The sequence below is a fragment of the Notolabrus celidotus genome, chromosome 22 (assembly GCF_009762535.1).
Source record: "Notolabrus celidotus isolate fNotCel1 chromosome 22, fNotCel1.pri, whole genome shotgun sequence".
Taxonomy (NCBI): domain Eukaryota; kingdom Metazoa; phylum Chordata; class Actinopteri; order Labriformes; family Labridae; genus Notolabrus; species Notolabrus celidotus.
In genome coordinates this window covers 10705761-10731512 of record NC_048293.1, presented here as the reverse complement: position 1 = coordinate 10731512, position 25752 = coordinate 10705761, and the positions used below count along the sequence as shown (strand labels likewise).

At 42.3% G+C, this 25752-nt stretch overlaps 1 protein-coding gene across 2 annotated transcripts in view; it reads left to right on the top strand.

Moving 5' to 3' along the window:
• ralgapa2 (Ral GTPase activating protein catalytic subunit alpha 2) overlaps positions 1 to 25752 on the top strand; it is a 105468-nt gene that overhangs the window by 58745 nt on the left and 20971 nt on the right. For both annotated transcript variants that reach the window (XM_034675644.1, XM_034675645.1), the window contains exons 25-38: positions 738 to 866; positions 4456 to 4584; positions 4807 to 4865; positions 5151 to 5259; positions 8226 to 8336; positions 8613 to 8681; positions 8940 to 9077; positions 11282 to 11459; positions 13346 to 14183; positions 14853 to 14924; positions 15535 to 15658; positions 15758 to 15913; positions 18609 to 18767; positions 20677 to 20804. In XM_034675644.1, coding sequence (XP_034531535.1) covers positions 738 to 866; positions 4456 to 4584; positions 4807 to 4865; positions 5151 to 5259; positions 8226 to 8336; positions 8613 to 8681; positions 8940 to 9077; positions 11282 to 11459; positions 13346 to 14183; positions 14853 to 14924; positions 15535 to 15658; positions 15758 to 15913; positions 18609 to 18767; positions 20677 to 20804 — 2399 coding nt within the window. The remainder of the gene's footprint in view (positions 1 to 737; positions 867 to 4455; positions 4585 to 4806; positions 4866 to 5150; positions 5260 to 8225; positions 8337 to 8612; positions 8682 to 8939; positions 9078 to 11281; positions 11460 to 13345; positions 14184 to 14852; positions 14925 to 15534; positions 15659 to 15757; positions 15914 to 18608; positions 18768 to 20676; positions 20805 to 25752) is intronic.

Sequence of the window (25752 nt, the reverse complement as noted above, 5' to 3'; positions counted from 1 at the left end):
TTTAAAAAAAACTTTCTTTTGTTCCTGAAAAGTAAAGAACTCAGCCTCTTTGCTGCAGCTGAATGCAGCATGGAAAACCTGTTAACAGCTTTTCATGCGCTTGTCTAGAATGGTATCACACTGTACATACTTGAGCAGTTTGTGCAGAGCCCTCTGCAGTACAGCATATGTCAATGTTGAAAGAGCACCCATCTGCCACTGAGCTGCCTGTACCTCAGCAAAACAATACCTTGTCTCTGGCTTTAATTACAGGTTTGCTTGTGTGTATAAACACGTGACTCACAAAAGTTGGGGTCTTTTGTTCTGCCTCTTATCCTCTGTGAACAATCCATCTGCTGCCCCTCTCTCTTTCTCTCTTTCAAACCCTGACTCCACTGTCTTTCTTTTTCCACTCTTTTTTTCTGCTCTTTGGTAAAAATGTACAGTTAAGTGCTTTATTCTCCTTAACTTGCTTGGCCTACCTGTTGGATAAAAAAAAGCCTTCTCTCTGCCCATATCTCTAATATTATGTCCCATTTGCCCGCATCAAACACAAAAATTTAACCCAAGGACATACTTTAGCAGTGCTGAGGTATTGATTTGTTGTTCAGAGCACTAATTGTAGTTAAGTCTTTAATTTCTGCATCAAGTCAAACCAGTAACTGATGGCTAATAACTTTAATATTAAAATGTGAATCACTGCGTGTCTTCTACTGATGTTTGTGAGTGTGTGCGTATGCATACATTTGTCTCCTCAGGATGTTTTGAACACTATGATCCGTTCCTGCTCTCCTCGTTTCTTCTTCCTCGGCCTCCCTGGTTTCACCATGCTTGTCGGAGATTTCATAACTGCTGCGGCCTGCATTCTCAGCTCAGGCTCTTCAGAGGTAAACACACGCTTTCAATACTCAGATTTATGTATGAACTAAACCAGAACCTTATTCTGATTTCAAGAACTAAAAAGAGTTGTTTGTAATGACAAATATTTCAAATATTTCAGGAATTTTGCTGCATTATGTTGTGTAGGAACAAAGAACAAAATAAACTTAAACAGGTTGCATGAACGAAAATCCTCCTCATATCTTTTGTGCACAGTTCCTGTCACAATTATTCATTACTCATGACTCTATGCATCCTTGTATTTAGCAACAATCCAAATTAGGGAAGACTGATTATTTATAGACTGTATAATATGGACATAGCATCTGTGACGTCACCCATCTGTTTCTGAAGCACTGTTTTAAGACCAATCGGTGGCAGGAGCCATATTGGAAATGCTGAAGTCAACCAAACTTCTGTCGAGCTAGTGTGAGGTAAAGAGGCGGGCTTTGAGCCTCCTAGCCAACAGCTACAGTGTTCCCAACTGTCAGTCAAGTCAGCTGTGCCTCTCACAAATACTCTTAATCTTAATATTGTCGAAACTGTTGCGTTATGAAAAAATTCACCCCCCCTACAGTGTGCCGATCCAGAAATGAGCTACCTAGACTACACTTGTTTTTTGTATTAGGCTGTAAACATGTTTATTTCTGCTGCAAAGATCATCTCTTTTGAATTGGTGTGTATGTGGTTTCTGGTACTGCAGTTTTTAACTTTTCCGCATTGGCTTCAATTCTCACGACCGGAAGTTGCCGCTTGGTAAGGCTGTATTGTGAATTCCAGTATCCATGTCTCTTGTGCGGCTTGCACGAAAACAAAGATAATGCAGGACTTTGCAAGGATGTCTAAAATTAACACCACCAACTATTTTTGGCCAGTAATGTCCTGAACATGTGTAAGTTTTGTTTTCTGGACTAACTTTGCTGTGGATAAAATGCTGTTTCTTCAGTGTGCTGTCTAACGTTTAATCTGACAGCTACCCCTCACAGCAGTTTAGAATCTAAAAATTATAATATAGAAATAGTCAGTTGTGTTGCTAATGGTATTGATTGCTTTTTGTGAGTCATAAGGAGGCATCACTGTTAGTATCAGTCTGTTTCATCACCAGTTAAAAACTCAACAAGAGCTTTAACCTATATCTACTTCACTTCCACATTATGTTGCACTAGCAGTATTAAAACTCATATCCCCATAAACAAAACATGGTTTAAAGGTCCCATATAATGGAAAACACATTTTCCTTGCTGATGCATGTATACCTTGGTCATCCTCCAGCAAATGTGGAAGCGAAATAGCTTACATTGTTTCCACAGCCCACCTACTGGGAAACACAGCTTCTACGAGGTGATTTGAATTATCTCATTTGGTGACGTCATGACAGGAGGGATTTTCACAGGCATGTATGCAAAACTAATCCTTGAGGGATTCTACTCCCTGTTATGCTGCCACATAAAGTTACACACAAAAGGCAAGAAAGCAACCCTTCACATGACAGGGCAGTGTTAGCAACATATGACTCAACTCATAGCAGGACTAAAATCAACATAGTTGCATTTGCAAAAAAAGAAAAAGAAGAGGCAGATAAGAAAAAATTACAAGAGTCAATGTCCAAATTAAGACTTATTTGACTTTACCATCAATACTGCATGTTAGATATGACTGCAGTAACTCCTGTTTATTCCCTGAAACAAACTTTTGCTCTGATGTATTCCTGTGTCAGTAGTTTTAGACGGAATATTTCAGCTGCAGCCTTGACTGTATGTTGATAATACAAATTAATTTAAAAACATGATCCATACAATAAGCACATGTCATTTTACATCTTTTAAGTGCTACACCTCAAAGACTCTAGTGTTAGCTGATTTCCGTCTTTGTTGAACTATGCAGTTCAATAAATAGCTTTCATCAATATTTTTCACGTGTAAAATCATACAGATCGGCAAATTGACCTACTGGTCTCTCTCCCTCCCCTCATGATCAGCTCACTGAGCTCCACGATCAACCAAACTGATTGGTCGGTACGTGGAGTTTCCTACAAACTTCTCCACTCTGCACTGGTCCCTGCAACAGTCTTTACTTTCCCCTCTCAGACAACTGTCTGACACCCAATCAGCGCATTGCCTCATTATCATTGCATCTCCTCCCACTCAGATCAGTGCATGGATAACGCCGTTAGAAACTGAGAGGCTGCAGAGATCCCACACAGGCTGAATGTGGGATGTTTATTGCAACTGAATTCAAATCCTTGCTTATAAGACAACTAGGACATGATGTAAATAGCTAAAATTACCTTTATATGGGACCTTTAAATATGCAACTCAAAAGTCCTCAGCTGTATTTGATAGTCAGTTAAACTATTCGATGTGATTAGATTTGTTAAATGCAAAGCATTCATCTTATTCAAAGAAGTTTTATTCTTTTTTTTTAATATTTGAAATATTTTATTTGGAGTAACCCCTTGAGATGTATCATATCGTTTTCGAGGGGGTCCTACAAGACAAACATATAATACACACTAGTAACCAATACACACATAAAATGAAAAAACAAAAACAAAACATATTCTGTGCTTGTGTATTCACATGAACACAGGCTTGTGGTGCCAACATTATGCATGGTTCTGACTGGATTTGAATTAATTTAAGTCTACTGTGAAAAGATTTAAGCTTAAACATGAGCAGGTTAATATTAATCAATCAATCTTTATTTGTTTAGTACCAAATCACAAGAATCGTTATCTCATGACGTTTTTACAAACATAGCAGGTCTAGACCATACTCTGTGTTAGATTAATGACAGGACTCGATCTTATCTCATCTTAATCCACCATGAGCATTGTACCCAGCAGTATTTAGCTAGTTATAGCGGCAAGGACAAACTCCCTTTTAACAGGCAGAAACCTTGAGCAGAACCAGACTCGTGTTAGACAGCCATCTGCTGAGACCGGTTGGGGTTGGAAAGAGGTAAAGGGCAGATGAATAGAGAGAGAGAGATGATAGTGTTGGGACAGGAGCAACAGTTGTAAGTCTGTAGTATGTCGTGTCCGTAGTAGCAGGCAGTCTGTGGCAGCGCCTCAGAGGAACCTACAAGACAATGGAGCTCAGGGACTCCAGAAAGGTCTATGGTTAGTAACTTCAATGGGACAGGGAGAGTTAAAGTAAGTAATAGGCAGAGAATGGGGAGAGATAGGATCCCAGTGTGTCAGTTCCCTCTGCAGTCTAAGCCTATAGCAGATAATTGTAAGATCCAGTCCCCTCCTACTGACGGGACTAGATCGTATCTCATCTTAATCCACCGTGAGCATTGCACCTCGCAGTAATTAACTAGTTACAGCAGCAAGGAAAAACTTCCTGTTAACAGGCAGAAACCTTGAGCAGAACCAGACCCATGTTAGACAGCCATCTGCTGAGACCGGTTGGGGTTGGAAACAGGGATATGGTAGAATAAGATATTAACTGTCCAAATTTAATACTGAGTGATCCAACTGATCCTCTCTGCTCAAATAGTTACCTTCCTATGTCCAGGAGGTTGATGTTGGTAATGTAGCTTGAGGGGATTGATGACGGCATGTAGGCTTATTTTTCCTCTCATCTCTGCCAGGCTCCGAGGATGGAGGCTCAGACAGTCCTTGGCTCCCTGGTGTGTTTTCCCAACCTTTACCTTGAGATTCCTATCCTGCAGCGAGTGCCTGGCTCTGATGACATCATTGTGGGCAATGAGGATATCAAGGTAAACAGTCAGCATGTGTCATGCCGGACATGTGGGTTGTGGATTTGTGTTTTTTTTATTTGAGAAAAGCCAGTCATACTTAATTTCCAGCATGTAAAATAAATCTTTATTCTGTAATACAAATTATCAAGTAATACCAATATTTGAATGTTAAATAGAGTCAATAGCTTATATTTCTATTTGCAAACATTGTGTAAACATAAGTTGTTTTTTGCTGTCAAGGATTATTTGATCAACATCCTGCTGGAGACTGCAACAAAGGAACACTGTGAAGGGGCCAGGTATGATTCTAATGTTGGCTATAGGTTTTTTGTTTTTGTTTTTATCATTAGATCACACTGTGATTTCTGTTAGGGTTTCCTTTGGACCATTGTAAATGTTTATTAAAATAAATGTATAACTTCATGTAGTGTAAAAAACAAATCTCAACACTGCACAATGTACATTAAACTCTGTGAGATGTATTAGTCTATTTATTAAAACGTTCCTCTCTTTTTTTATAACTACATTACAAACAATTCAAAACATGTACTATTCTCTGATGTATTACACCTTGTGTTTTTCAGGTGTATTGCCGTATGCAGTCTGGGTCTGTGGGTGTGTGAGGAGCTGATGCAAAAAGACATCCACCACCAGGTTAAAGATGCCATCAATGTTCTTGGAGTAACACTAAAGGTCAGTGGCCCTGTGCTGGAAGAAAGCTACGTTTGCACCAGGCATACAATTGCAATTTGATGTCTGCTAAGTAAAGTGTTATGAAACAGCTGCACTTTCTAAAAACGCTTGAATTAAAGCTTTTTTTGACCACTTTAATCAATCAGTGCTAGTCATAATTTCTTAAACTAAATGCTGCAGAGAGGCTGGGGATTTTAATCAGTCTTTCTGTTGTTTTACCTTCCAGGCCCTGTAGTGTTTAGCTCTCACAGAAATGATAGTTGATCACATATAAGTACTGCCCAACAGTTTCAACATAGTGAGTGGAGAACAGTGGGAGAGTAAAACACGTCCAGCGATGTGACTCCTGGGTATATTTCGAAAGAGCCCACTTTTTCTCCGTGAGTGAAGAGATGCAGCGAGTCAGAGGAGGCTGGGTTTTTTTTTCATGGAAAAGGGTTTTGGGCGGTGGCGTAATTTCCAGGCTACTCGCTCGCAGTAGATGTGGGCCAATTTAAGCAGCTACATCTCCCAGCTTCCTGCTCGAGTAACCCCCTCCACCCCCCTTTCTCTCTAATGGAGCAGTAATCACTCCCCTGTACAACTTGACACACAGACTCAGCCAGCCCAAAAATAGAGGGTATAGGCTGGGTGGGGGATCTAGGGGGAAGAGTGGCACTGAGAGTCTCTTTTCTAAAAGCAGGTGCTGAACTCTCAGGGCCCCTTTTTGTGTTTGGCCATTTCTGCACTCCCCACATTGTCTGCCCTTGTTACATGTTGAGAGGCATTCAAGTTGGAAGAAATGGGAAATTCTATTTCTCCAAAAAGAATTTCAAATCACTGAAGAAATCCACATTTGACAGAAAATTGTCAACAGCTCAAATCTTTCCTCCAATGAGTCTGGAGAAAATGAGCTGTGGTTTGAAGTGGAAATAAAATTATGCTGATTATATGCACATTAAGTAAAATTACCCAGAATTCTCTCATAGTCAGTCTGTGCCCACACTTTTTCTCCACACATTCAACAAGCATTGTCCCTCTGCCTTTACTAGAATTTGTGTATTTGAATGACACAGGACACAAATTCAACAAGGAAAAGTGCCAAGATATCCAAGAATATCTTACAAGAAATACTATGAGATACATGTAAACAGTGAAGCCTGAAAAATTAGGAGAATAAAAACTGTTTTGTCCGTGGAGTGCTTGTTTTTTAGAAATTAAATGCATATCAAAGGTACTGAAAGCATTTTGTGTGTAGAATTTCTCCACACCTTTTTTGTGTTTTTTGAACCCGGAAGAACTGCTGTCAATCAAGAACACACTCTTATTCTAATGAAAGAAAAACATCTAATGAGTGGCTACAGAAATTTGATCCAAGGAAATATCATCTACATTTTTCTATACATACAGTGCATTTGGAAAGTATTCATACCCCTTCCCTTTTTCTACATTTTGTTATGTTACAACCTTATTCTAAAGTGGAATAAATTCCATTTTCCCTCGACATTCTACACACAATACTCCATAATAACAAACTGAAAAAAAAAATTGTAGAAATGTTTGCAAAATGATTAAAAATAAAACACTCAAATATCACATGTACAAAAGTATTCACACCCTTTGCTTTGAAATTTAAAACTGAGCTCAGCTGCATTCTTTTTCCACTGATCATCCTTGAAATGTTTCTACAACTTGATTGGAGTCCACCTGTGGTAAATTCAACTTATTGGACATGATTTTGAAAGGCACACACCTTTCTATATAAGATCCCACAGTTGACAGTGTATGTCAGAGCACAAACCAAGCCATAAAGTCAAAGGAATTGTCTGTAGACCCCCGAAACAGGATTGTATCGAGGCACAGATCTGGGGAAGGGTACAGAAACATTTCTGATGCATTGAAGGTCCCAAAGAGCACAGTGGTGTCCATCATACGTAAATGGAAGAAGTTTGGAACCACCAGGACTCGTCCTAGAGCTGGCTGATGGACTAAAATGAGCGATCAGGGAGATGGGCGTTGGACAGGTCGATGACCAAGTACCCAACGATCACTGTAACAGAGCTCCAGTGTTCCTCTGTGGAGATAGGAGAACCTTCTAGAAGAATAACCATCTCTGCAGCACTCCACAAATCAGGCCTTTATGGTAGAGTGGCCAGACGGAAACCACTCCTCAGCACAAAGTACATGAAAGCCGGCTTGGAGTTTGCCAATAGGCACCTAAAGGACTCTCAGAGTCTGATGAAACCAAGATGGCCTGAATGCTAAGCGTCATGTCTGGAGGAAACCAGGCACCCCTTATCATAAGGCCAATAGCATCCCTACAGTGAAGCATGGTGGTAGCAGCATCGTGCTGTGGAGACGTTTTTCAGCAGCAGGAACTGGAAGACTATTCATGATCGAGGGAAAGATGAATGCAGCAAAGTACTGAGAGATCCTTGAGGAAAACCTGCTCCAGAGAACTCTGGACCTCAGACTACGGCGAATGTTCACAACACTCTGAATGTCCTCGAGTGGCCCAGCCAGAGCCTGGACTTGAACCCGATGGAACATCTCTGGAAAGACCTGAAACTAGCGATGCACCGATGCTCTCCATCCAAACTCATTGAGCTTGAGAGGATTTGCAAAGAAGAATGGGAGAAACTCCTCAGATCCAGGTGTGCTAAGCTTGTAGCATCATACCCGAGAAGACTGGAGGCTGTAATTACTGCCAGATGTGCTTTAACAAAGTATTGAGTAAAGGGTGTGAATACTTGCAATGTTTGAGTGTTTAATTTTTAATTAGTTTGCAAACATTTCTACAAATCAAATTTCACTTTGTTATTATGGAGTATTGTGTGTAGAATGTTGAGGGAAAAAGGAATTTAATCCACTTTTTCTACATTTTTTTATGTTACAGCATTATTCCAAAATGAAGGGGTATGAATACTTTCTGGATGCACTGTATGTTGCCTACTCTGTAAAAACCTATTGTTTGCTTTTTTGTGCAGTTTGGAAACAAAGCAGTGGCTCAGGTAGCCTGTGACGTTTTTCAGCTGCTCATCTCTCACTGGGAACATCTCCAGAGGTTGGAGTCAGCTCTGCCTAAGAAAATCATTGAGGTAACACACACATACACACCCACTCAGAGACACACGCATACAATGGAATTGTTAGCACCCATTAGGGAACTGTGAGAACAAACTACCAGTAAAAAAAATTGAATCCCCATCATGTCACTTTGGCTTTGAAATGTTAGTCTTACATGAACTATTACTCATCCATATATATACCCAACATCCTGTGGCATCGCATCCATTTAGCACACAGCCCTGACTCAGCTGATGAATAGGAGTGTGTCATCCAATTATCTTTCCTCTTGTTTTGTCCCAACACAGATCTTTGTGGCCACAATAGCTTTTTTGTTGCCGAGCGCAGAGCACTCAACAGTGGAAGCGGACAAAAAGGTACATTTTCGAAAGGAGGGGATATGAAATAGCTGACATCTAAAGGCCCTTGATCTATCATGCTGGAATGATGCATTTGCAGAGGAATGTTTCCACTGATGTCTTTTTTTTTCTCATTCCTTTTTTCTTTGCCTATATTTGTATTTGCAGCTCTCATCTATTACTGTTGTTTATCTTAAACTTTCCAACTCTTTTTCAATTAAGGATATGTTTTTGTTTCAAACTTGATCTGACTCCCTTCTTCTTGCCCATTGCTAGTTGATGGTGTCCCTGCTGCTCTGCCTGTTGGACTGGTGCATGGCCGTTCCTTTGAGTTTGCTCCTCGAACCCATCACCACGCCTTTGCAGGAGAACTGCAAATCCCACAAAGCCCCACTGCTGGACTATATCTACAGGGTGGGTACCCTCACTGGCAGACGTGATGAACGGCCTCTTCTCAACCAACCACTTTTGCCCTTACCCCCAAATGGACTTTCCACTTTAATTGGACTCACCTCCATTATGACCTCATGAATATGCCTCATAAAACATTATAGTAGCTTGACACCACAGCAGCCGCCCATAATTGACTTATTCTGTTGGCATTTCATCAAATGCAGAAAGTCTTACAGTTGGGTTTCTAGTAGCATCCACTTCCTCTGTTTAATTTGAGCCAAATATTCTGATTTCAAGCCATTTCTCCGTATTTTTGTCTCTAAGCCTTTATTTTATGGTCTGACCCTGAGGATGAGGGCCAAGCTGCAGGCACAAATGAATGAGGTATTATTCATTCCCTCCTGTCTGGGCAGATGCGGTCAACGGCAGATCTTTGTAAGGATGTCACCCCTGATAAGAAATGGTCCAATTATTCAAACTGAACCCTTTGTCCACTTGATAAGCTCTGGCTATAAATGCTTGTCCTGAAGATTTGAATGGAATATGTCTTAATATGAGAGCGACTGCAGCTGCTATGAAAGCAAAGACAATTAGACATGATTGGTTGTCTATCAGCATACAAAAGGCATGGCCCCTCTGGGTTTCATTGAAAACAATATATTACACCAGACAGCACAAGGTGTGACAATATTAATGCAGTATCAAGTTTAAAATCTATACATATCCACTGATACACCGGCTGCTAATTATTTTCTAAACAAAGCAGATAACCGTCTCCTTTTCCTTCCATCACTGGCCTGTAAGCATCCATATATTTTTCATGTGTCACCTTTCTTTAATTAAAGCTCAATATTTACTCCCGAGCTATTAAACCTGAGCACAAAATATGCTCCCATCTACTGAAAGTAGAAAGCGTCATGCAATCTCTCCTGAGAAGATGAAAAAGTGTGAAAAGCTGTTTTGGTGTCCAACAGCATGCAGATTGTATTCAGAGCAACACTACACTGGACCTCATTGGTCCAGTGGAGTTCTGTTCAAGCCTCTCCATCTGCTCTCTTCGCTTGCCTTAGCAGCCAGCTGCACCACTCTTGTGCGTTTATGTGTGTGAGGGAGAGACTGTGCATGTGTATTATGTGCGTCAGGAGCCAAGAGGATAGGTACATTAGTGCATGTGTGCACCACCTGTGTGATTCTGTTTGCATTTTTATTATTGGATTTATGTGTGCACAGAGGTGCTCTCTTATATCCATACAACCTGTGCTGGTTTAAGTACAGTATGCTTGTTTCACTGTACCTTCCAGGAACTGTTGCTATGCAAAGTGTAGTTGCTTAGTTGTCAAGCACAGCTGTGGGTTTCCCCCCTCCCTTTTGGTCTCTCCACCTCTCCACAGAGGAACCTCTTTGGTGCTTTGGCTAGCAGCTGTTTGGTTCAGGTCTTTTCAGTATCAAGCTTTCAATCCCTCCCCCCAGGCACCCAGAGGTCTGCTCTGTGGAATCATCCACATACTGTCTACATTGCCTCACACAATACTGTTTCAGATGGCAGGGCCAGCATGCCTCTCAGAGCGTCTCTTAGCCAAGTATGAGCGTATGTGAATACTGAATGGGATTAGCCTTTGCATGGCTTTACCCAAGTTGCTCTGCTCTGAATGAGAGGCCCCCTCATTTACATACATTAGGCATATGTTTTACCCAATCCTTTACAGCACCTAACCTTCAGTCAGATTATACAGTATACAGGTGTGTTTGTGTGTTGTCTATGTGCATGTCTGTTGTAGGAGCTGTGCACCAGGATAAAGTCTTAATTAAATCAAACAGTGTAAACCTGTCCAATGGCTGTAATCAACTGCCCCGGTGCGTCTTATCTAGCCCTGCCAACGGATGCTCTGCCATCTGTTATGTGGATCGATATACTCACACATCACAGGAGAAATGGATTAGTGGCAATAAAGACCCTCTCTTCTCTCCTCCCCCCCTTCCACCGCCTTATGATGTAAATAGACCATATATTTCTCTTTCATGTGCTCCTGGATCATGTCAATCTAGATCAGGCCTGCAGGGGTGTCACTGTTCACCGTCTCACCATATCTAACAGGATGGTGTTGTTACAATTCATAGCTCAAGTTCTGTTAATAAAGAGAATTTCAGTTTCGTGTTATAAAAGTTCCATCCAGGAAACTTTTTTTATTTTGGTACAGTAACTTAAGTTCTCTGCTTTTCTTTAGGTGCTGCACTGCTGTGTGGCTGGCTCCAACCTGCACACCCAACAGAGCCACTACCTCCTCAGCCTGTCAGACTTGTCAACTGACTACGACCTCATGTTGGGTCAGATTAAGAGCTTCGAACCACCACCCTCCCAGACGACTAGCACTGACTTTGGCAACCTGCTTACTGTAGCTGAAGGTAAGAACACAAACCCATTCTCACCTCTTATTTATCCATGTGAAGGATTTCACTCTGCTGATAGATGAAATTATGCTAGATTCATTCACTCTGTCGTTTGTGTTTATATGTGCAGATTTTTACATGCACGTGTGGAAGTAAAAATTCAGTTCATGGTTCATTGCTAGCTGTCACATCAAAGCTAACCCCAACATAACTAAATCTGATCCCACTTTGACTCACATTATTTTGGCTCCATACTACATTTCTGGTGGACTACAAAAGTGTAGTATGGAAAAAAATAGAGGGAAAAGCAAAGCCAAAGTGGCCCATCCATTTGGGGACTCTCTATTAAATGTCAATATCTTATTAAAAGTATAAAAAGGAAATCAGTCATCACAGGGAATGGGATGTTCGCATGAGTACTCAGCCCTAGAGTGAAGACCCATTATGGGGTTTTGATAAAATGTGATTTTTTTCCTTCTCTTTTTGTGACCTTGTGATTCCATTAGGCAATGTATTCCTCTCTCCTGTGTCCTTAACTTCTGAAAAGTCCTTTTAATTCAGATATACAGCGCATATGTCGACTGAAACAATGTTAGACATTTGAATTGTAGCTTTTGCCTGAAAAATTTCACCACTCTTCAGGGTTTTTTTGTGCACAGCTGCATAGAGTCTTAGTAGAAATAACAAAACACTATCAAAAGGGCAAACCAAAGAGTGCCGGCCTAGTTATATTCATGCCCCCACCTCATATTGATCAAGTCACATCAAAGGGCCAGCACATCTCTAATGCAGCTTGGCCTGCTTTCTAAAGAGCTTTCTCCACTTTGATGGGGGATGATGGTATTGATAGCACTGTCACAATGCAGGAGTGCATCTTCTTGTTTTTCCCCACATCACTGCAGAATAAAGCACTGCATGCCTTTCTCTTGGTTGTAAAAACCTGTGCATTTACATAAATGCAATTCACGAGGTAGAGTTCTATTAGGCAGCTTGTAAGGATGGTGGTTCTCATTAGCACTCAGCCAGTCCTGATGCTTGTCCATTGAAAGAAGACTCAATAAGCTTTTCAAAGTTGTCTCTCATGATTAGATGCTACCTACTAGAAAGTGTGCTTGCCAAGCTATTGTGAGAAATGAATAAAGTTCCCCTATTAGTGATCATAAATGAGATTTGGCTTTGTGTGAAGAGCTAACAGAGATGATAGCATGTTGACAAACAAATGTGGGGCTTTAGAAATATGGTAGTGAAGTCTGCTGTGGACATGTTATAAAAAATATGCAAGATGCCCACGTGCATTTTTTAATACCAAACCAAGCACCAACCTCCGGTCTTAAAAATTATGGAGCCCATGCGGAAGTGCTAAAAAATTGCAATTCCTCAAGCGTCCACTTGAGGCTGGAATCCACAAACACACCCATTCAAAAAAAGACGATATTTGCAGCAATAATAAACATGTTTACAGCCTGCTTCAAAAAACGGTTTAGGTCTGAATAGCTAATTTCTCAATCGGCACACACTGTACGAGGGGTGAATTTTTTTATTACTTGGTATTTTTGAAGATATTAAACTTACAAGTTTTCCCAAATAAGAACATGGTGGACTTGATTGACCGGCGGGCACCCTGTAGCTGTTAGCCAAAAAGTTAAAGGCCCGCCTCTTTACCTCACACTAGCACGGACGGATGTTGTTGTTGTGTTCTGCATTTCCAATTTGGCACCCGCCAACGATCGGCTTCAAAACAGATGGGGGACGTCACAGATTCTACGTCATTTTTTTTTTATACATGTCTATGTTCCAAATCCATTACAATTACCACTGATCACATTTTACATTTTATCTCACCTATTTACCTGAGACATGAAGTCTTTATTTCTATCTTCATCAACTCATTCTTCCAACAGAAAAGCGACGTCGGAACATGGAGCTGATTCCTCTGACAGCGCGGATGGTCATGACACACCTGGTAAACCACCTGGGCCATCATCCACTGAGCGGTGGCCCCGCACTTCTCCACAGCCTAGTGAGCGAAAATCATGACAACCCGTACGTGGAATCGTCAGAGCTGTCCTCTGAGGTCTTCAAAAGCCCCAACCTGCAGCTGTTTGTCTTCAATGACAGCACACTGGTTTCCTACCTGCAGATTCCGTCTGAGACCCCCGCTGTTGGACAGCCCCCTAAACCTTCTTCACAAGTGCGCGTCATAGTCCGGGACATCTCCGGCAAATACTCATGGGATGGCTCTATACTTTATTGCACAACCCAGGACGACTTTGTAGACATGGGAGTTTTTAATTCAGTTGATCACCCGCTGTCTCCCACCACCACAACGGTAACTCACTGCAGAAACCAGCCAAACTCTCCAACAAAGGGGTCACACAAAAGTAAATGCTCAGTCTCAGACTCCCTCTCAGACTGCTGTGAGGAAGAAGAGGTCGATATTCTGGATACGCTTTTGGAGGACCTGGGCCATAGCAGCCCAGAATGCCTGCCGCAGCCACAACTCAGGCTCAACCAGCCTGCAACCTCACCCCATGGGATGAACCTGGAGCAAGAGAGTGCCATCCTGGAGGCCATTTTGCGTCAGACTCAGCAGGAAGAGGAGCAAGTGAAAAGGTGGGATGCTGATGTAAGCTTTCGGGCTGCATGCCAGAGGGAACCCTCTCCCCAGGAACCCAAAGCTCCTTTCTACTTCTGCCGGCTGCTGCTTAATGACCTTGGCATGAACTCTTGGGACCGCAGGTACGCTACAACCTGAAATTGCTGACAATATGTGGCCCAGTTTACATTACACCAGAGAAGGCCAGAGATAATAAAAAAAGAATAGTTTGTAAAAAGTCACACAGGGTTCTTTCGTTTGTATCTCAACATATTTCTTCATCATTTAAATTTTTTTTTTTTTAAATGTTCACAATATACCAAAAAAAGAAATCTAAACAAATAATGTTATGCCCTCAAAAGTTTATTTTTGAGCCCAGGATACTTTCCTCTTTCCCAAGTATCGCAGCTGTTTGCTCGTTACTCAAAAGGGAAAGAGTGAAGTTAAAAGCACACTGGAGTCTGCAGTATCTTAATCTCCTCTCCACAGGATAAAAAGTGCCCAGCTGTTTTCACTAAGGTCTTCTTTGCAGAGCCACATCTTTGCAGTGCTTCCCCGTAAATTAAAAGCTTACACCTCTTAATGGTTATGGTGCGACGCGCACACAGCTAGTAGGAGATTGCTTTTTGCACCTGTGTCCATTTTGCCTTTGTTAATCTTGACTCCGAAACAAAAATTTGTCGGACAATTTGCTTGTAGATTATACCACTTTTACAAATGTCTGTTCATTGTTGCCATCATGACAGTTTCCTGAATTGTGTTTTATGGACAGAATTGGTAAAGTCTAAAAAAAAACCTTCTCTCTCTGACAGGAAAAGTTTCCATTTGCTGAAGAAGAACTCTAAACTCTTAAGGGAACTGAAGAATTTGGATTCCAGACAATGGTAATTCCTTTATGCAGTATGAGGTGGATCATAATGTGTCCTGTCTTGTGTTCTACATAAGTAAAAGTGGTTTGTGTAGCTTATCCTACTGATCACAGCCCAACAAAAATCACTCATTCTGCCCCCCTCTTGGAAGTCCAACTAATAAGATCTCCACATATCACTTATAACAGAAGCTCATTAAATAATTTTCAAAGTATTGGACGTCATTCTCCCAGATGACTGGACTGGGTTGGGCAATAACAACCTGTCGGGAAGCATGGAAAGTGCCCTTAATTTACCCATGCATGTTTTACTGCCATGGCAACAAGGAAAGCTGCGGGGGGTGTGGCTCTTTTCTGGACACATAATTGAAAAATTTAGCTAAGTTGTATTTGTCACATTCTACGTTCCGGAGTTTATTCAACAGCTCAATCACACTCCCACACAATTACCTTGATAAGTAAAGTGTAGTGCTTTGAGTAATTTCATTCACATTTCAAATGTTTTTTTTCCAAAGTAGCTGTTGTAATAAGAAGCTTCTCAAATTCTGTTGTGTTTATGAAATTGCTCAATGTTTTTTTTTTTTGTCGTTCTTTTAATAATTGCCACTTTCTATTTTGTTCTTCAGTCGGGAGACACACAAGATTGCAGTGTTCTACATTGGAGAAGGCCAAGAGGACAAGTGCTCTATCTTGTCTAACAGTGCAGGCAGCCAGGCTTATGAAGACTTTGTGTCTGGACTAGGATGGGAGGTGAAGACAACCGCACTCACTCAAACAAGCACTCTGTATCCACACATACAACCGGAATATTCACACTCACACACACTAAACTGTACAAGCATTCCTCAGGTGGACCTGGCCACACACTGTGGCTTTATGGGTGGCCTACAAAGGAATGGCAGCACAGGTCTAACAGCTCCTTACTATGCTACCTCCACCATGGAATCCATCTTCCATGTCTCTACGCGTATGCCGTCTGATTCTGATGACTGCCTCACCAAAAAGGTAAGAAGTCATGTTTCTTTTTCTGATCTAATCAACCTGTGTAACAGGTACATTTGTACACTTGTTCCGGCCTACTATTTTTTTTTATGTGTTAATAATTTCCCATCACAAGTTCAGAGAATATGATCCTTAAATAATTGCCTGCTTGATGCAGTGAAATGGCTACACAGCCCTTCCTGACCATAGCAGTATGTTGTTGTAGCCTTCAGTTTTGTGTTAAGCTGCGATCAGGAGGTGTGACTCCAGAGTGCGGGCATTGATTAGTGACCCCAGCCAGGCAGGCCTGAGGAGTAGAGAGTTGCAGGCGCGTGAGTGAAGAGAGGGCATGTGCCGTGGTGGTAATGACTGTGATTCTGCTAGCCCATGCACCCCTCCCTGTGTGCTGTGACCAAGGCCTGGATTCAACCATTAGCTCTCCCTGCTAGGGCAGGCGCCGGCCGGATGCCGGCAGGATCCTTTTATCCAATTCCTGCTGCCGCCACAGGAGCAATCGATTGGGTTCTGCAGTGGGATTCTGAGCTGTAGTGCACCAGTCATAGTTAGCACAAAGAAATGAGCCGCAAGGCCCCTGCCCGTGCTGCCAATCTTCTCATACAGTACCCTGCTGAGAAGGGAAATTCATCAGGCTCTCATCACATCCAGCCCCCCTCCAATACTCCACAGATCTCCCCCTCTCCATCTCACAAATAACCCCCTACTCCCTCCAACCCATCTTGAACGTCTATGTAATGACTGTAAAAATTAGTTAGACTGTGTCAAGATTTTGACTTTGGCTGTCCAGAGTGAGGCGTTGGAGGGGCCACCATGCCCAGGGAGGAGTGTGCTGCAACTCTACCTCCATTCATTTTCACTGGGAATTTCTGTAATTTTCTGATGCTCACCTTGCACAGATCCACACACCAGCCACAGGCTGCACAGAAATTGGCAGGCTGACTGCATGCATGGATGCTTCAGAAAAGATTTGAGGACCAGAGAGAAGAGAAAGTCGTATGAAGAATTGGAATGTGAAACTGGCTTTGTCCGTGGGATGTTTCCCTGTCAATTTAAAAATAACACTTTAAGTCCAGCAGTCACCCACTTTGCAGCCTGTAACCATAGAGGCATGCTGTGGGGGAGCGATGGATGGGTCAATTCTCGCTGGGCAGATTGCCTGTTAGTAGATGATGGAGGGGGGTCAGCTAAACCAAAAAGAAAAGACACAAAACCATGAATTCCTCAATCCAATTGTGGGTTTCGGGGCAATGCAGGCTGCAGCAGTAGCAGCTGGCTTCAGTAATTCGGTTACAGAAGTGACCTACAGGGTTGGGGTCAGGCTGTGTTGACTGTGGAGATGTGTATGTGTGTTGGTGGAGGAGAGAGAGGCAGAGATAGACAATTGCATTGGCTGACAAATACAAACCCAATATCTACACTTAACTGGGCTGCTGCAGGTTGTTTATATAAGCACCTTCTTGTGTTTTCGGGGTCCTCTGGTCTGCTGTCTCCATGTGTGTGAAGCCCATTTGCCGGGTGGAAGGTCAAAGAGGACTAATTGGACAAGAGCCTTTGACTTGAATCACATTGTATTAAATAAGTCTCAAACATTTGGGTGTGATTAACAAGGGAGTAAATAGATAGTTGCAGGCGATGATTGACTTGAGCATAAGCATCCTCATTAAACTTTGATTAAGATCATCCAAATGCAAATATCTTAACCCAAATTAACACCCTGTGTTGATTGTCTAGTGCAAATGCATATTCAACATTTTCTTTGAAATTGTCCCAGTGACTGACCTGCTTGGTACCTGCTGATCCTTGGACAGACAGACTGAACTGGCAGGCTTCGGTAATCAGCATGCCGTGGATTTGTTTAAGATTACCATATTACCATAATTAAGGGTTTATAATAGAATGTGCTAATTGCATTTTTGGTGGCGAGGGCATGCTTCTTAATGGCTCATTAGGCCCACAGTACATCGGCAGATGTTTTCTACAGAGTAGAGGCTGACTTTTCCGTGTCCATGATACCCCAAAAAACATCACTGGACTACAAGCTAGTAAGTAATCTTCACAGGGAATATAATGTAGCTGTGTCCTTTCATTTTACTTTAGAAAGAGGACAGCTATTTACCTATTTTAAACTAGCATAAGTCAATTTCCTTTCACTTAAATGTACCATCTTGCCCTACCCAGTTCATTTGTGTTTGTGAATAGGGTGGAAATTGGAAGCAATTTAGTCTCTGATGGGCCAAGTTAATTGGATCTGAATTATTTGGTTTTGAAATGTTCAATTTTGTGCATTTTGTGTTTGCAATTTGAATTTGTAATAAAAAGACTGTAAAAATAGTCAAAACCAGGACCTGGGCCCATATTTACACCATTGTTCTAAACAGGCTTTATGATGGGTTTTAAATTACTAACTTGCACTTACACCTTCTGCTTTTGCATGTATTGCTTAAAACAGTTATTGCACTTAATGTGTTTAACAGTAACTTATCAATTAGCATTATATAGCATGTGCTATTGGTCAATCCCTTCTTTATCTCTTAAATCTCAGTTCAGTCTAGAGATAATGTAGGTAGGAGTTACTGAGTGGATGCGCCAAGAGACATGCCCAGGGTTCTCTAAATTTGTGTTCCAGTCATTGTCACCATAGGGATGATAATTACCTGCACTTGTCATGCTCTTGATTAGGCTGATTTTGTTTGTTTGGCAGCTACGTCACCTGGGAAATGATGAGGTGCACATAGTGTGGTCAGAGCACACCAGGGACTACCGACGTGGCATCATCCCGACTGACTTTGGAGATGTGCTGGTTGTCATCTACCCAATGAAGAACCACATGTTTTTCATCCAGATCATGAAAAAACCACAGGTAAGCTACAACTGTCAGTACCGTTTTATGCTAAGACCATCTACCAGTATAGGTACTAAACATGGGTAAACTGAGTAGAACTTAGAAGTTAATTTAACGACATGTGATTTCATTTAATTATTAGCTTAAAGCTCCTGAGAGGAGTTTTTATCTGGTTATGAAACTGACTAAAATTAGTATTGATGCTACTTAATGGCCTTAAAAAAGCTAAAAAGAATTCCATTAAGATGAGTGACTATTTCTTATTGTTAATTTTGCTGTCTGAAATCAGTACCAGACTAAACCGTTAACTGCATGCCGCTGATACAGCTTTTTTTTTACATGTTCCAAAGCAAAGATAAGAAACACTGGTTATGTAAGGGTTATGTATGGTTAGCAGATGGTTATGCGAAAATAGAATCAAGCCAGGGTGTGACAAGATCCCCCTACTTCTTATCGGTGTCTTGTCCACTCTGAAGATCAAAATCAGCAAAGCTCACTTTGTCCACAGGGGATACCGAAATCAACACATACCACAAGTTCCTCCCAGGGTATTACATATATTAAGGTGATTAATGGGAAAGAAACCTATGACAATTAATTTCAGCATTGAATTTATTTCATGCCTCTTTTCACTTTTCATTAGTTAGAGAAGTCCATTTCCCTTGCATCCTGTTCCGGTTTTGTTGTGAATTGCATCAATTTTTCTCTTGCTTATGTCTAAATGAGCTCAAATCGAAGTTTTACCAACAGTGTAGATATGTGCTCCCAGAGATGGTGACCATGCTGTCTTTGCTAGCTTTAATCTTAGGTACTCGCTAACTCTACCCGATACATCCACTTCTACAGAGAATACTGACATTCCTTTGTCTGTGGACGAACAGCTTCTGAAGTTTAGGTGGATCCACAATATTTTTTTGTGTAAATATCAGAAGCTGTTTGTGAGAAAAATTTATTATAGACCTTTTTTGTCATACTTATATTTTAGGAGTTGTCCGTCTTCAAGTCTAAGTCTCTTTAGCACGTGATCATTTTCAGAGTGATTGTATATTTGTAATGCCTTAGCTTAGTTGCACCATAATAGATTAGTTAAATTGTGTAATTAAACTTAGGAAAAGGAAGATTTGTACTGTGATTGCAGCAGGAAATCACAGGACTCGTTTAAATTGGTCAATTAAACCGTACGACAGCATGCTCCAAGTTTGGTCCTTTTCCCTCTCCTTAGCTAAAGAACAGTTGGAAAAGGCTGCCACTGTTTTAACCTTGCCTAACTCCACCTCTCCCCACCCTATTCCAGCGCACATTTCTTTTCAAAATTCTACACATTTAACTTGTTTAACTTAAAGTTATCACCTTTTGTTTGAAATTTCTTAACATAGTGTCACAGAGGTTTCTGGTGTGTGGAGTATTATTTCTGGTAAAAGTCCACAAGCTGTGTAATTTGACTGGTTATCATCCAAGCTGAACTACCAAGTTGAAAGCAGCAGGACCTTTTGGAGAGTCTTTGACATTCACGTCAACTTCCAGGTCAACGACCATTGAGGTTTAGTGATTAAGGGCCCCCTTCCAATATGCATGAACAGACGCATGTACCCACACACACTCACAGGCTGCTGCTAAAATGCATATTGCCCCTTTGTATTTGTTCCATTGTTTAGTATTGATTGTCATTTTAATTTCATTTACCTAGCATTGATTCGCATTAGATCTGTGTGGTTGTCATGCAAAGTTAGGTAAAAATCCAATTTCAACTTGAACCCTTCCCCCAAACAGATGGATAAACGGTTAAAAATATAACAGGCAAAAATACTTTTGATCATTTTCTTGCACAAATAGCCTATGGACCTTACCCAAAACATTCCTGGATCAATGTGGAAGTTTTGATGTGTCTTGTTTTTATTTTTGTGTCTTGTTTCCTAACTTTTTCCAGGTTCCTTTCTTTGGGCCTCTGTTTGATGGCGCCATCATCACCGGGACGCTGCTGCCAAGCTTGGTGCGGGCCACTTGTATCAATGCCAGCAGAGCTGTCAAGTCCCGGCTGACACTCTACCAGAGTTTGTATCCTTTACTCTCAATGCCTTCTGCTTAATTCAGTGTTTGCCATCATGACAGGAATGGCTCTTAAAAATGCAACATTATTTTGAAAGTCAACCAATGATTGTACATACAGCTCGGACCATTTTGCTGTGGGTATATACTGTATTTAGTACTATTTTTTAGAATGGTACCATTAAGTGTTCAACACAACTGATCTTGTATTTTCAACACCACCAGTGGCTCATTGGGGTAAATTCATTGAGACATGTGGTGTGGTTGTCCTGTCAGCCAACGTATACAGCTGAGTGCTGACACTGATCTTTATGGGCTTGCTGATTTACATACAGCTATTAGGCCTGGGCTGTTTCACAGCCTGAAGCATCATGGGAGGTTATGCGAGGCTGTTTGAGCAGGAGCACTGATAATGTGTCATCATCTATCACTGCTGTTTTATAGAGCACAAGGAGAGCCAAAATAAGAGTACCCTCAACAAATACAAGTGCATACAAACACAAGCATGCACACAGATCCCTCCACCCATCCATCCAACAGTGTGCCGTTAAGGGCCTGACTCCAGCTGTAGTTGTCAGTTGGTTTAAAGGGAGTGTAATCACCAATGGAGATGAATTAGCATGTGAATGCCAGCAGCTCAGAGTTGGTGGGGGGGGGGCAGAGTCAGGATGGTCCCCGGAGGGAGAAACCTGATCTCTCTTAACGCCCCGCTCCTCCTCGGACAGCATGTACAGCGCCGCCTCACCAGAACCACGCTGCCCCTCTGGCGGTTGCTATAGAAACCTCCCCCAAGGAGTTTTCATTTGGTTGGAAGAGTAGTATCTATAGTGTTTGAAAAAAATAACATTAAAAAAAAGTTGTTTTGAACATTTTTTTCAATCATTACAACTGAGTCTTTTTATAACAAAGGCTTTTTGTCTTAAGTTGCACTATAACAGGCTGTGTATGATGTTTACAGTTGTGTGTGTGTAAGTATGTGCCTGTATGCATTTCACAGCACATCACTTCCACTGGCTCCCCACCTCGATCAGGCCTTGTGCGTGTGTCCCCTGGGGCATCCTGAGTGACAGATGTCTGTTACCCGACGCCAAGTGAATTAGCCCAGTGTGACTCTTAGTGCCAGAGGGGGGGCAGCCACAGGCCTGCCCGCCTTTTTGAGCCTCAGGGGGGTAGGGGGTGGGTTGGACAGTACTGGGCCTGTGGTGGGCCACAAAAGCCTTTACCTGGCATTCCTTAGCAGAGTAGCAGACTGCACAAAGGCATGATCTATGAGAGGAGATAAGCGCTGCCTCTGGAGTTCTGGCACTGATAGGTTGCCAGGCCTCACACACTCCAAGAGAGAAGATGAATGAATGTGCCAGGCAAAGCGTGCTGCCAGCATTAGTTATTTGCTGAAGCTTTTTGTCTTCTTAAGTAGAGAGACTCTAAGGACAGAGGTAATGCATAAACTGTTCGGTTTGGTGCAGGCACTACATTTAGGAGGATGTTCTGCTTGACACAAAGTCATGCAAAACAAAACAAAGTCTTCACTAGCAGGTGGAGTCACTTTTTCGTATGCATTCATCCTTGGACTTGCTGATGTTCTACACCAGTCTATTCACTTTTCAACTTCCAGCTGTCATTCTTCCATCTCCCTAGTTTATGTAGCTATTTTGCAGTCACAGATTGGAATAATGACCCATTTTCATGGGATTTTTTTTATGTGTGATTGATGAAAATCCTCATCCTTAGATTACCCCTCTACAATGCCTTAGCAATCCACAGTCTGCTCTCTGCCTGTGAGGCCACTCTCCAAGGTAATTAGTTGAATATTTCTTCAAAGAGAAGCTATATGACCCCTGCGTGTCCAGATAAAAGGCCAGTATGGCGCTGTGGCTCCCTCTCCCGCTCTGTCACAGGCTCAAGAGGACTCCAGCAGTCAGCTGCAACGCTCACAGGATCTCTCAGACTAATAGGATTTGATATTGAAAAATGACCGCCAAGAACATTTTCAGAAAATACACGCACAGATAGGCTACACAAGTGTTTTTCAAATGGATACCCCCCCACTTTTGTAGTTTTCCTTGTCACATACTCAATCCCTCTCTCTGTCTCCTCCATCTCTGATTGGGGAAATCTATTTAGTTGAGTTTGTTATTTTGTACAGTCTCCATCCCTCATTGTCAGTTTGAATTTGTGTCAATTATTTCAGTCAAGAATTAACCATGGCCTCATGGACATCGCATCACAAGCCTTTCACAGACAACTCATAATGTATCATCTATTATTTATACGCCTGATGGAAAACGCAGCTGGTCTGGCTTTGTGTCTTCTAAGTGTATTGTCTGCAACTCATCCACTTTTCACTGCTGCATTTTAAATTTTGACCACAGAATGTTCAATATAAAACAAATTAAGATTTTATCCAACCACCTTCTTTTTATTGATACACCAGCAACAGAGTAGTAATTGGATAATTGTTTCTCTATTAATGCAACCTATCACTGCATGCACACATACCGTGAGAAACATATTGGCATGAGGGAGAAGAGAAAGTTTGTTTCTGTCACGTGAATCCAGCCCATCACTGGATGTCTTTGCTGTTGGCTTGAAACCTTTGTATGATTACAATCCTTCAAAATGTCACTATGGTGTAATGTCTTCATCCAGACGCTGGGAGTTATCTCTGTCTTCACAAACACTTGAGTTTGATGTGGCGTCCATCACTCTTTGTGATGGGGAGTGTGTTAAGAAGTGTCAGTTTTGTCAGTGTGTGTGTTTCAGAGAGATGGCAAGTTTCTAATAGGTGAGATAGTGCAGAACTGACCTTGATTCACAGACACAGCCTCCCTACTGGAAGGAATCAATAGTTTTTGCACGCTGCCCCAAGTCCCCATCCTCTGTACTGACACACATAAACAGACACACACACACTCAGATTCATCTCCAGGCAACGATCAATAACCATAATCTGTTTCTGCCCATCGCCAGTCATGCGAGCCAGGCTTTTAGGTGGTGTGTGTGTGTGTGTGTGTGTGTGTGTGTGTGTGTGTGTGTGTGTGTGTGTGTGTGTGTGTGTGTGTGTGTGTGTGTGTGTGTGTGTGTGTGTGTGTGTGTGTGTGTGTGTGTGTGTGTGTGTGTGTGTGTGTAGCAGAAAGGAGGGAGCCTTGATCCTTTTGGGGAACCCAGAAAGCTGCTGAGGTCTGTCATGTTCCCTCACAGGCTTATGTGAGCATCTCTGCAGTCCCCTGCTCCCCTGTTTGCCAAAACAAGATTGAACATAATCTTAGTGAATGTCTACTAAAAACCTAATCATGATATACTGTATTCACTCCTTTGTGAGTTGGGGCTGGCCCCCACCCCTTCCACACACACAAACACACACACACACACACACACACACACAAACACACAGACGCCATCATAATTATTACAGTCACTGCATTGACAATGACACATTCTCTCACCCCTTCTGAGCAACTTATTGTCCCACTCTCACTGTGTCTTTGTCCGACAGCAGTGCGTTCTATTGTATACTGTAAGATTCCTCACCTAGCAGAGATGAAAGTGCGCCTGTATGCATGATGGGATGTCATGAATACGATCTGCCATGTTAGTGTTGTCTCACATGAATTATTTAGCATTGCTGATAGGTCTAATTTGCCAGCTGTTGTGCCATAACTGTCAGCAGTCTCATAGATAATACTCAGCAGTCTATATCACTGTGGAGCACAGTGCTTGACTGGGCACAGTGAGACGCCAAGCTTGTCATTATGTGTTGGATTCATGTAATGGTCTAAGCTGGTATGAGCGTAACTGGCCAACTTCCTGTTTATGGAAAACATGGCTGAGCATCAAAAAGGTTAAGTAAAAATATGTCCCACTTCAAATAAAGTAGTCTACAAGAGAGGCTAAAGAAATCACTTTGACTTGACTCAAAGTGTATTTGTATGACTTATTAAGCCTTTTAGTTAAAGTCTGTTGGCTGTGTTGGGGTGCGTAGGTGGTTGGGGTTAAGTATGGGATTTCAAGTGCTCTTTCGTGATGTTGGCCAGAGTAGTTTGGGCGGAGGTTTGCATTGGTGTTGTGAGTTCACGCAGTATTTGAGGGGCTACACATAGAGGAGGGGTCTCTCCCCCGCTGAATGTTTTAACCTAATCCCATTATCAGTGTAGCGCACTGCCTCTCGTCTTTTTCCCCTCCTTATCCCTACCCCCTCCCACCCTTCTCTCCAGCTGACCAGCTGTTCCTGCCGGGATTCACGACAATGTCCGATGTGTTCAGATCACTGAGTATCCCCCCACCCCCAAAACACACATACGAATACACAGAGTGCAGTCCATGCACAACCAAAGCAATTGCCTCTTCCACTGCTGGAGCTAAGGAAGGCCTAGAGGGAGGAGGGCGTTAGTTATGGGGGTGAGGAGGGGGCAAGCACGGGCCTGTCAAACCAAGAGCCCTGACTCAGGAGGCAGCCCGGCTCGGATGGCATATGGCGTCTAGCTTCATACAACATGCAAAAGTATTCTTTCCCTTCAACCCCCCCCATCATGCCCCCCCCCCACTCCCTGTCTCCCTCCCCTGCTGCTTGTGCAGAATGACTCATAGCATTACTCATTTTTTTTCTTCTGTCCCCCACACACCCCAACATCAATTCCTCCTCCTCCTTGCCACCCAGCCTGCAACAAAAGGCGTCCGCTGCATGGCACCCACACCCTTTAAGCCCTGGGGGCCCAGCCCATCCCAGCCAGCACTCTGAGGTCTGAGCTCTGTGGGGGCCGCCCCTTTTAAATACAGGTAGAGCAGGCGTGGAACCAGACGGCCAACAGCAGGGACCCAGAGCCCTGCCTGGGGAAGCGTACACACACACTGCTGGTGTCAAACTGTTGTGCCTGTTGGTGCATTTGTGTCTGTATGTATATGGAAGCTACCACCATTCTTTTGTGTGTCTGCTCTCACAAAACCATCATGCTTTGTG